Genomic DNA, 12,242 nt, shown 5'->3' on the forward strand with positions numbered 1-12,242 from the left:
TTTGCACCCTGAAGGAACCTGAAGGAACTAGTTTATCTTGGAACATTTGAAAACATTGTGAGTAACTTGGAATCAGCCTCATACCGTTCTTGCTCCTGCTTTACATGAAAGCCCCATTATTTAACTTTATTGCTCTGTTCTGACTGTATTTGTTTTTTGTTGTTGCTGTTTGACTTTATGTGGCCTCTTGCCTTGCTTGTTTTAACCCTTAAAACTTAATGTTAAGCTGCTGTCTTGCCCAGGCTTCCTTTGGAAAAGAGATCATTACATCTCAATGGGACCAACCTGGTTAAATAATGGCTGAATAAAACAAAATAAATAAAATGATGAATGCTGCAATAGATTATTATGGTTATGAAGCAACATGTTTTGTCATCAAGACCATGTCTTATTCAGTAAAATATGCGGGAGAGGCTTCCTTGTAGTTCACATGTGCCAAACATCTGTTTCAAAAGAAAAACTAAGGAAATTGCTTGATCAGAATAAGGATTTCTTTACTGCTTTTACCACACCTTCTGCAGTGTTGAAGAAAACAACAAACAACCAAGGATAAATACAAATGGACTGAAGGTGATTTGAGGTTCTATTTCAAAGTTAACACTAAAATGCATAAAAGCAATAAAAGTGTTGAGAGTCCCCATATTTCCCGAGGCTGTGTTGCTGTATGTCTGACCCAATTTATCTCCCAGTCAGGCCCATTAGTTTACAGAACACCCTTCCTAATACGTTCCTCTCCCCCAAATGCCTCAGATTAATGCATGATACATCACAGAATTATCCCTTACCGCACAGTGATGATTTGAGAAATGTCCTGCTATTCTTCTTTTTTCCTGGGAAAAGTCTCTATTGAAAGTCATATGAGCACAGGCAGAGACAAGTGTAGTTTAGTTTGGGGTTGATTATATAGACAGGCGGCTGGGGTTTGTTTGGTCCACTGACATGGATGAATTGCTGGAATAATGTGGAAGCTGGTAATAGTTGAATAGTTTATATCAACGTGATAAATATAGCTCTCATAAATCACATAAGTGTTATATGTTGCTGTTTTCACACTTGGCTCCAACCAGGAAGCTCTGGAGGATATCAAGGTGAAGTGTAACCTACACTGGCTTCTTTTTTGTATATAGAAAATCCTGAGTCTTCACTATTCTTTAGACTGGATAATGGTACCATGGAGTATCAACATTCCACAAAGTACTTTAATGCCTCCATATGGTCCTTTACAGGTTCGAAAAAGAACTGCTTAGATGAGAAATTATTCTTGATGGTGCAATGAATTCTGAAGAAAACGTTGTAATTCCTAAATTGTAATCTAAGTAGCCAGTCACCAGTTACCAAAAACACAATTTAAGGATTTTGTCTTTATTACTGTGTAAGTCATGTTTTCAAGTGTTTAGGTACTTTTCATATCTTATCAAAAACATAAGAATGATACAAAATTGCTAACCCAAGCATCTGGGTAAAAGCAGCACATACCTCTGAGATACAAAAAGTAATGGCATGTAGATTCAAGAACAAGAATAGCAATACTGACATGACAAGCTTCATTTAACAATTCAACTCAAAGCTAGTTTTTCTGTTTTTCTTTATTCATGGTTCACTCCTAAAAGTTATGTTCTTTATAAATATTGCCTTTTTTATAGCGGTGCAATGATGCAGCTCAATTGCTCTCCATCTGTGAGACTCATAATCCAAGCACATGGGTTTCCACCTTGATCTGGTTAAATTGGGTTCTCTTTATCCCAAGATAAAGAGACGTATGTGATGCTTGAAGGACTTCAGATTAGGGTCTTACTTTAAGTTTTGTCTGTGTTTGTTTTAGGCTGATCTCTTGCTGCTCTGGGAAAATAGTCAGTGGTTTTCTAAACTAATATTCATGTTCAGTATGGATTTTTCTCTTGGTAATCCTCAGCTTGTGTTATTCCTTCTATAGGGTGGAAGTAATTATAGAGGCAAGAAAGCATCCACTCAACATAAAAGATCCTTCTCCATGCTTCACTGCAGGTATGATAGACTTTTTCCTAAATAGCTTAATTTCATCATCTATATGCCATATGTACATATTTTGCTTGATGCTTTGGTACACTTTGACAAAGTCCAGCTATTCCCTTTTATGTACTTTTGTTTGCAGTGGGACTCAAGTAGCATCACATACTGCTGTTTTGTCCAACGTCTTTGTCTTACATCAACAAAGAGAACATTTGCCCCCTTTCACTGTGCAAGCTAAACATGGAAATTTTGTATTTCCTCCAATATTATTGCATATATGCTTGATTAATGTCATGAAGGATTGTATTTCAAACTAAATCATTGTGTTTTCCAGTTGGTTTTGGTCATTAAAGTTAACCAAATGGCGACTGAAAAGGAGATGATGGGGGTGATAGCATTAAAAACTAATTTTCCCAACCTTGTCTTGCTCTACCGTGTCATGATTAAAAATCCCTGCAGCTTGGAAGCATGGATACTATAATTTTTGGAGACAGCCTTGCACCCTTTAGACGTGCATGGATCCGTGTTGAAAAGGTCACAACAAGTGATTTTTTTTTTTAAATTTACCTTTTTTTTAGTAATAGCAGTAAGTCTAAAAGTATTAGCGCAATTATATATTGTCTAATTTAACCCATGTGGACACAAAAGAAAAATAGGTCAAATTTTGATACATTGTAGATCTTGGATATGTTTCTTGATATTTTTCTTTGTTCTGTTTGGTTTTGTTTTGTTTCGCTTTTTAGGGGGACTGTATTCTGTGATGCGTCTACATTTCACATGCCCTAATAATGGTGTAATACTGGTGTCTAGAATTGTAATCCAGCGTCCTGCTTTTTTGTATGCTGGCTGAGTAATAGCTCACAGAAAACTTGTTGTAACTGAGCCATTTTTAAAGTCATTAGTTTTATTTTGGCTTCTTGTGGTATGACAAGTCATCATCACTATTATGAAGAGATTTAGGCTTTGCAGTGCAGCCAAAATGCACTCATCAAATTGCTTAAAAGGAAGCAATTGCTTTAAGTTAAGTGCCTCCGTGTTACAATCCAACATAAATAAATAAATGTGTTTATTGTCAGGTATCAACAGGCTAAAATAAACATAAAGGAAAGGAATCATTGAGTGCCCCACACCACTGACAAACAAACCACCATGTGCCAAATCATGCGGCTACCAGCAGGGAAATTGAATAAGCTTCAGAATGTAACTTGTATCCACAGACTTCAGCTGACTTAACCTACTCCCACTGCCGTTTGCAATTCTTTTTTTTTTTTTTCAAATCCCTCCGAGAACGTGCATGAGCTTGATGCATCCAGCTATTAGTTTTTATGTGTAGGTGGATCTTTCAAGCCAGATTTTCCACCAAAGAAAAAGTCATAAAGTCACACTCTTCCTCAAAGCTGTGCAGAACGGTGATTTACTGAGGCTGCTGGTGGAGTTGAAAAAAGTTATCTGTTCTCTACTGTGGTGATGTTCTATAAAAAGAATTTAAAAAGTTAATATGAAATCAAAAACAGTAATATTAAAAGAAAATCCTTCCAAATACAAAACATTGCAATAACAACTTTATGGGAAAAGGTCTTGCCTTTGTAATATCTTATAGCATCAAACAGAGTTTGATTTGTTTTGTACTCGAGTTAATTGCTATTTTACTTCACTTGCTGACCTGTTGGTCTGAATTCTAATGTAAACTTAATGTCTTTAAACAAATGAAGCAGTGACCTTCTTTCTATGTATTCAGTGCATATATCTTTTTATAGTGGATTTGTCAGTAAGTCTATCTACCATTATGATTGTAGACTTTTGTCAGTTTTTTTGTATGAGGTAAAGTTTTTTCTTATTTTCAGCATTCAAGCAAAGAAGGTAGTTATGTTTTTTTTTTTGCACTCCACTCTACATCTGATACTCATCTGGTACTGCTGGGCAGAAAAAAAATGATGTACCTCAGACTATGGTGAGCCCGAGCGTCAAAGCGCAACGCTAGCCAACAACAAAACCAAAAACAGAACCTGATTCCACTGAATATTCCAAAGGAACATAGCGTCTCAGGAAACACACTGTTTTCTTTTCTTTTTTTGATTTGACATTGAGTGTTGACTTACTTTGTTTTCTGTTTTGGGCATTTGGACATTTAAGATGAGCATCCGACACACCATTCTGAGCTCTTTTTGCTGCATGAGCAGACCTCCGTCAAAATTAAGCAGGCAGTGATGATGTCATGGACGTTCGGTGGTGATGTATGTACGGCTGACGTATGTGACATAGTCATTTTGCTACAATTATGAATATTGTTTATTTCAGTAGTTTCTCTAGAGGACATTTCAGTGCACTGATTATTAAATCTACATCCAACACGACATAAGAAAAATGGACTTTCACAGTAAGGAAGCGTGTGAATCACTGAAATGGTGGTCTACGCCCATGGAAATTACATCATGTTCCTACTGTCAGAAATGATTATTAGGTTTTAGTCGTTGAAAAAAAAAGAGAACAGCAACAGACATCAATAGTGTGATAGACTGAAGCCTGAACCTGGCAAGAAAAACAAAAAAGAAAGGGGAAAGAAAACTTGTAGACCAACTATTTTTATTTGATTAAAGATGAAAAAAAGGAAGAGGACTCCACTGGACAGCAACACACACACTTGTATCCAAGCCCAGTCTTACCAGAAATCAGCCGTGTTTTAATGTTTGTCCGTATCTGAAAATGCAATAGTGTCACAATCCACAGCTGTAAAATGTTAGATGGCAACGTATCCCTTTGTTGTTTGGCTGTTTTGTTCTCTGTAGGTCAACCTCCACATGACATAACCGGGTTTGCAAACCATGAATGGTGAAAGCTGTAAGCCGTAACTGTGTATATTTTTCTGTGTATTGTGTAAACTTCAAACATAATAATTCTGACCCTAACAGTATATTTTTAACTCTTAAACTTAACCATTATTTAGTAAGAATTGAGAAGTAAAAGTGAGAGATTGCGAGTCGGGTGGACGTAGAAAAGTGAAAGGATATGTTATGCAGGATAGGCCTCAGTCTTTTGGAAGGAGGTCCACAGAGTAGCACCTTTTTCAATCCCTCCTTCCTCTTGAAAGAGCTTGTGGTCAAATAATTTGTCAGACTTGTGTGGAAGTGGCTTTGAATACTTGTATGTAACGTGACGCCAAAAGTTAGCATTATGACTTAGCAAGACATTTGGAGACGTGAATGTGATGATCTATCAAAATGCAAGCTTCACTGAGTAAGACAAAAGGTTTTTCTTACAATTTTTGAGTCTGTATTGCGAAACTTAAGCGTTCTATTACACATTCTGTTGTGACGTTAGGTTGCAAATCCACAGAGCTTCAACCAATTAGAATAACCTTGTGACTGTACATAGTAACGCTCTGAAGACACAACACTATGGGCACGGCTGATTTCAAACGAAAGCAAAGAGCCCTTTGGAGCTGAGCCCATTCCTGACATTTCTCTGCTTTTTACATTTATCAGTGACAGGCAACAACCTCATCAGCTCGCATACTACTCCAAGTACTCCATTAAGGTGCCTAGAATAAGGGTGCATTTCCATAAAATATTCTTTGTCAGAATCTGAAAATGGGCAAATTATCTGAACACTAAAACACCCCCAGTGCACTGGAGTTCCCTGAGAGGACCAAAATGACCCCAATTAGGCTGTCGAAAAACAAGAAAGTGTCTCACTGGTTAGAGATCTGAGTGGCACAGATAGATCAACACTGCCACTTCCCTCACATCACCTGGATGAGCACTTTACATTTGTAAATCAATGAGGAGGGTAACCACATGTAGAAGAGCCGGGTGGGATTCCTGTCTTCTTTGGCATAGATTTTGAGAACCAAATTACCTCTATTACAGCACTCAGCTGGGGACTGCATTCTAGTATTTATCTATCTGAAAGTGGTGCTTTGGCATTGATGGATATGACACGTGACCAAATGCAATGTTGTTGTTTTTTTTTTAATCTCCTGGATCAAAGGCAGATTTAGTATGGATTTGCCTAAACCAGTGGATCTGTTTACCACCACTGAGGTCCCTACTGTGTTTTATGCTGCTTACTTTATGACTTTATTATACAGCCATCAAGCAGTGGACACCTCAACCACCGGCATCACCTTAAATAACACACAAATCTAATGACAGTCAAGAATTCCAGCTAATGTGACACCTTCTGAGTACAAAGGTGCACAGTAGGAGAAACACGAGAAGGCTGAGATGGAAAAGTAGTTAGTTGTCCAGTCTTGTTCCATTCTTCTCAAACATGACTGCAAGTTTCAAATATCAAGTGCCTACAAAGTCAGCCGTGCAAACAAAGCCATTATTGTCTTTTTCCATCACTGAGAGTTTTAGTATTGTAATCACAGTCTGATAAAATGACCACACAAACATAAAAGATAATAATCACTTCTTCACTATGTCTGGCATGGGTTTGAACATCATAGCAGTTTCTCCTTATTGACACAGCTGTTATACAAACTATAGACTTGCCACTGCAGACGAGGCTGTGTCTTTATATTATGCCACACACCCACTAATGACAGCTTTAGTGGTGGTAATTCAGTTGGGTTGAATATGGGGTTAGATGTGTGAGTCACGTCCTGGGCTCCCCCTGTTGCCAGATGTCCCACCAGGTTTCCTGCAGTGCCATTCTCCCTCTGAGGATGTGAGCACGTCCCAAGAATCTAAAATGGCTGCTACGGGTCTTGATCAAAAGTCTGAGGAAGCGCAGTTATGTTTTCAAGAAACGTGTTTCTCATATGGTTTACATTTTTGGAATGCTTTGGAGGCTGCTTTTTGTCCTGTCGGACTGCAGTTTAGACAGCTGAACATGCAGGAGCACAACTGTGAGGTGGAGGAATGAGCGGCTGACTTCAGTGAGGAATGGAAAAACTATCTTTGTAATCTCAAGAAAACTTGTAACCTGAAGTTGCTTTCTGGAAAGGCGTTCCTCGCGGCCTCCAAAGTCGCTGCTGAATCACTCCGCTCTGTGTTAGATTATGGACATATTTTCCTTTGGAACCCCTCTAATAACAAAAAAATAAATAATTCCCCTTATGTTCATGTATACTGGGTCAAATAAATAGCTACAACTTCCACAAACTTAAGTTCATTGACTCTTCTGTCGAACCACATTATCAATTTGGTTTATAAAATCCCAGTTAAATCATGAAACTCCTATAAAGTTGTTTCATGCTGTGACAATAATACACTTGTTTAAAATGATATATTAATACCTTACGTTTTCACTTATAGGCTGGGATTTTGTAGGTGTTCTGTTCCACAGAGCTCAGTGCACGCCTAAGCACTTTTAGGCCTTGATGGACAAAGTGAATATGTACTTTAGCACTCCCGCATACTCTAATCCCCCATGTTGTCTCTCCTCTGTGTCAAATCTCCACAGTGAGAGAGGGAGGGTTGGGGAGGTGGGAGCCTTGGTAATTCATGCACACATGTGCCTGCCTGTTCCTCTGGTGACAGGGCCAGGGGGAGGGGCACATGATAAATTGCCTTCCACCGGGGACCTCCGAGAACAGCCACCATGATGTGGGTAAAAATGGAAATTGCACCCTTTCACCGTCATTACATCAGTTTAGGACGCGTGTGGGCCTCATACGCACCAAGAAAGGAGTTTTTTTTTTAGTCTGACTAACCGCTGTGCATAGACAAGGGACAGCATGGCTGAAGAGGTATTCTTGATGATAATAATGATAACTCTAATACAGCTGGGTCAACAGCATGCCCAAAGACACTGAAAGATAAAGTTAATGGAGCGATAGCGAGGATATGTTCATACTAGTCCCTGTTTGATTAATTTTAAGGCATGCACAATGAATTGTGACTGACAGAACTCGGTTGTACTTCATTATCATTAAGTGCAAACAATAAACTGATATTGCTTGCAAATATCGTCCACAAAATCATCTGCAAAATTACACAACTCTGTTTTAGTACTTTGATCCTTTTTTTCATTTTTAGAATTTGAATACTTCATTTATGCGCCAGAGCTCAATATATTAAAACCGTAGAGCTGATAGAGTTTGAATTTGGATGAAAATCCCACAACTTCTCACGAGTCGAATCGTTACAATAACAAATTCAGTGGCGTGTACATTAGATTCACGGGTGGAGGACATTATCAAACACAAGTTTTAAAAATGCCATAAACCAGTTTATAGCTTCTGAACCGCCCCTTAACCCTGTAACATCATACGCTCACTCAAAGCCCACGGGTTTGGAAAAAATGAAGGAAGAAAGAAATCATAGTTGTCTTAAACGTTTGTAAAATGTGGAGAGCGTTTAACCCGAAAGCCACCGTCGTTCATTTAAGGTTGTCAACTAGTTTTTTCCATATATTTTCTCATTGAACAGTCTAAAACGTGCTTGTGTTTTCATAAAGTACAAAAATCTAGATCCTCGTTGAACCATTTTGAGCGGAATTTCACACATTTTACGCAGCTGAATTCTACAAAATACGTCGAGCCTTCTTAGACGAAAATATCCTCTCAGAACGACATCTTTCCATGCAAAATGCAGTTCCAACGCGCGTGTGTGTGTACACGCACACACTCCCACCCAATCACACACACAGAGAGAGAACCTATTCCCACTTTCAATCAACGTGAATACTATTCAATGTTTAAAGCTTTTCGAGACTTTTGCTTACTCCCAAATGTAATTTAAAGAAAGAAAGAAAGAAAGAAAGAAAGAAAGAAAGAAAGAAAGAAAGAAAGAAAGAAAGAAAGAAAGAAAGAAAGAAAGAAAGAAAGAAAGAAAGAAAGAAAGAAAGAAAGAAAGAAAGAAAGAAAGAAAGAAATTGTTACTTTCAAAGCCTGGAAATCTATAGGCCTGTTTTATCGGAAATTATCAAATGAGATTTTCTTAACTCTAATAATTGTACAATTTAATTCTTCATTTTTTTTTCAAGTCAGTGGAAGATAAATGAGACTGTTACCTCAAGGTAAAAATATGGTTAACACTTCAGAAAATGAGGCACGGGGACATATGGAACAGAATTGCTTCTTATTTTTTTTTTCCAGAATACATACAAAAAAATACCAATTCTCTTTCCATCAGGTACACCTGAAAAATAACGGCAATTTAAAATGTGGACACTTTTTGAAATTTAAGAAACAAACATGCATGTAAATTATTTTCTTCTCGATGAGACATTAAATAAGAACAAATACAATCATAGCAATTTCAAATCAACATCGAAATGAAGACCCCTACGTTAATTAGTACTCTAACATATGTGTGTTTTCACTTTAACTATAATGCACTTTTTGAGTTGCTCAAATATTTTCCATTTGCAGCTGTTACCGCCTGCTTTTAAGCTGACATATAAATAAATACAGTTGAAGTCCACGGATCCTGTCCATAAGTTTAGCGCAGTAAATATAAAAGTCTTTATATTTGCATTCTTAGTACTATAAACTTTTCAAACTAATTTCTCTCCTCACTGGTATCCCAACGCTGATGCTGTGGTGAGTCTCTGGCCATACAGTGCGTAAGGGGAGTAGTAGGGGCCGGTGGCTGCGGGGACTGGAACAGGAGCACCAGGGGTTGGCAGGGGACTTTTAGAGTACGGGTGGTAGCGGCTGCTGAGTCCTAACGCATGATGCGGGCTCCTTAAAGCCAAAGTCCCGGGGCTCCCTGGGGCTCCTGACGGTGGCATGTGCATATGGCAGGCCATGGCTGCTGCTGCAGCGCTGGCCAGTGATGAAGACCCGGGATAACCAGATATCAACTTCTCAGCCCCAGTAAAAGCAGTGTGTGTCCTCAGGTGATTCAGGAGCTCCTCTGAGCTGGAGAAACGCTTGTCGCAAGGTCCATTTGCCGACACCCAATTACAAACATGGGGGAGAGGGTCGTTGGGGAGCATGAAACCATATGGGTACAGAGGGTGTCCGCTAAATGACGGCGCCGAGGAATGAACGCCGTGCATGGGGTGTGTCGGATACATTAGTGGGTAGCTGGACTTGAGAGCGTTAGCGGCAGCTGCTGCTGCAGATTCGTGCGTGCAGGAAGCACTGGCTGCGCCCGCTAAGTGACTGGCACAATGGTAACTGAGGCAGTAAGGGTCTCTGCACAGGCTGGCTGACATTATTGTAGGTGGAGAAGCCCCAGCCAAGGGGCTGGATCCAGCCTTACTGCAGCCCAGGGAACTGGCCAGCTGTGCGTTTACCAAGCTCCCTCCGTGGGGCAGGAAGTGTTGAGGGTAACCAGCATAGGCCCCAGCCAAACTACCTGGGTAGGTCATACCAGCTGGAGGCAAAGGGAATACTGTCTGTCCCGGTTTATAAGGAGAAACCGGTGCCACAAGTCCTGACCCAAGAACGGACGCGGAGGATACAGAAGTTACAGATGAGGACTCCGAAGAGGTGGTGGTTTTACTGCCAGGCGTCGTCTCCTGGTGTTGGTTGACCTCCACGTTAATTCCACCACAACTCACGCTTATCCTGCTGTGGCTAGTGGTGCCAGACCCGTCCGTAGTGCCATTTTTGTTACAATCAGACTCTTTCTTTTCATCCCTCTCCCCACATTTCCCCTCTGACGGCATGGGAGAGGCAGAAGTGCTGGAGTTGGGGCTGCCTGTCCGTGGTGTGAACGGCTGGCAGGTGGCGCTCGGCACTCGGAAACCGGACTTCTCTCCGCCTGAGACGCCAGAAGACGAGTCCTTCTTGTCTGAGGGTTTAGAATAAGGTTTGAAGCTAGATTTGTCATCCACTCCGATGTCGCTCATTTTCAAAGGGCCTGATTTAGATTCCTTCTCACTAGATCCATTTTGTGTTACGGAGGATAATTTGGAAGAGGGTGGTGGGTCCGGTTTGCCGATTTGAGAGCAGGTCTGCGCCAGCAGAGCCAACGGACTTTTCTTGGCATCGAGCTGTAAAAAGAAAAATAATAATAAACACATGTTAATAGATGCTTTTAAAGCGCACATATAAATATTAATTTGACAACAGTAAAACATACACCTATACAAACGGCCGTTTATCGACATATTTTCTGGCATTTCTTCGTTTTGAGTAAAGTTTAATTTTACGCACGGCTCGACCGAGAGTAAACGTCTTTATGTTTAACGTAAAAAAAAACTAAATCCAAGCGCTTATTTTAACCTGTGCGCATTCTACACACTGGAATAACAACTGGGCAGGATGTATTACTGCAACAGAAGCAGGCTGCCGAAACATTACCACACAACACGAAACACCAGTAGCCGAACTAAAATATATTTCAAATGCTCGGCTTACCTCTATAGGACTAACCGGGGTAGAGGGCAGAGGCTGCAGATACTCTGGGTGCAAAATGTGTCCCGACCGTGCAGTAAGCATTTTCAAAACCTTGATGGGAAGTCGGTTTGCTTGGCGTAATGGATCACACGGAGGTGCGGAGTGAAGAAAAGGCTTGTTGGTGCTCGCCGAGCTGCTATTCCGAGAACTGCTGCTTTCCCACGCTACACAAATATCACTATTATTCAGAGAAGACGCCGAGGGCGATGTGATCATGTCCCAATTGTCAGGAAATGAAATGGCGATGCTTTCGTCAGATTCATTAAGGAAATTTAAAAAAAACAACGAGCTTCTCTGTCTGGGGGGAAAAGACTGGTAAAATGCCTTAATAATAGGTAATCCTGATAGGAGAGGCGCAAGGCGCGGCAGCTGGAAGGAGACCGTGCGAGGTTATCGCAGATCTGTGGCTGCGTCTTGCACCATGAGCGCTGCGCCTTGTGTGCGTCTGTCTGCAGGTCCTTGCGCTGTACTCCCGAAGTACGAACTGGTAGAAATTTTCACTTCAAAAGCAGCTGAATTAGTCCGAGATTAAAGCCTTTGCCGCCTTCCAATCAAATGGGACCCTGAGGTGATTGGAGGGTCAAGGGGATGTGACGTTCTCCTCTTTGTAAGCGCCTCTATTTTGACAGCTCGGGGGAGGAGACAGGAAGAAATATTGTGGTTACTGTGAACGCTTACGCTACTGAAGATGTGGGGCTTAGGGCACAAAAGTGTGCACCGACTTGTGTCTGAACAACACAAAGACTAATTTCACTCTTAAAACTGTGAAACCAGTCATTTAGTTTGGCTTATAAGGAAGATACGCGTGTGTCATCGTATTCTGCTGTTTAACAGCTCGTTCAGTTTTAATCACAGTCTAGATCGCCATTGCTAGTTTTGAGGACCTGTATTCGTGTGCACTGACACACTTTTGTTTCCTGCTCCGCTATGACAGCCACGGACCATGTCCTAT

General features: G+C 40.5%; 1 protein-coding gene across 1 annotated transcript; it reads right to left on the bottom strand.

Annotated features, from left to right (window-relative positions):
- Window positions 1-8,998: 8,998 nt before the first annotated feature.
- On the bottom strand, window positions 8,999-11,886 carry znf503 (zinc finger protein 503). The gene is made up of 2 exons (XM_072390891.1): window positions 11,252-11,886; window positions 8,999-10,884 (listed from the first exon to the last, which is right to left on the bottom strand). The coding sequence occupies exons 1-2, from the start codon at window positions 11,504-11,506 to the stop codon at window positions 9,454-9,456; spliced, it is 1,686 nt and encodes a 561-aa protein (XP_072246992.1). The 5' UTR covers window positions 11,507-11,886; the 3' UTR covers window positions 8,999-9,453.
- Between the last annotated feature and the right edge of the window lie 356 nt (window positions 11,887-12,242).

Source organism: Leuresthes tenuis, unplaced genomic scaffold, assembly GCF_036924035.1.
Source record: "Leuresthes tenuis unplaced genomic scaffold, fLeuTen1.0.hap1 SCAF_8, whole genome shotgun sequence".
In the NCBI taxonomy this organism is placed as follows: domain Eukaryota; kingdom Metazoa; phylum Chordata; class Actinopteri; order Atheriniformes; family Atherinopsidae; genus Leuresthes; species Leuresthes tenuis.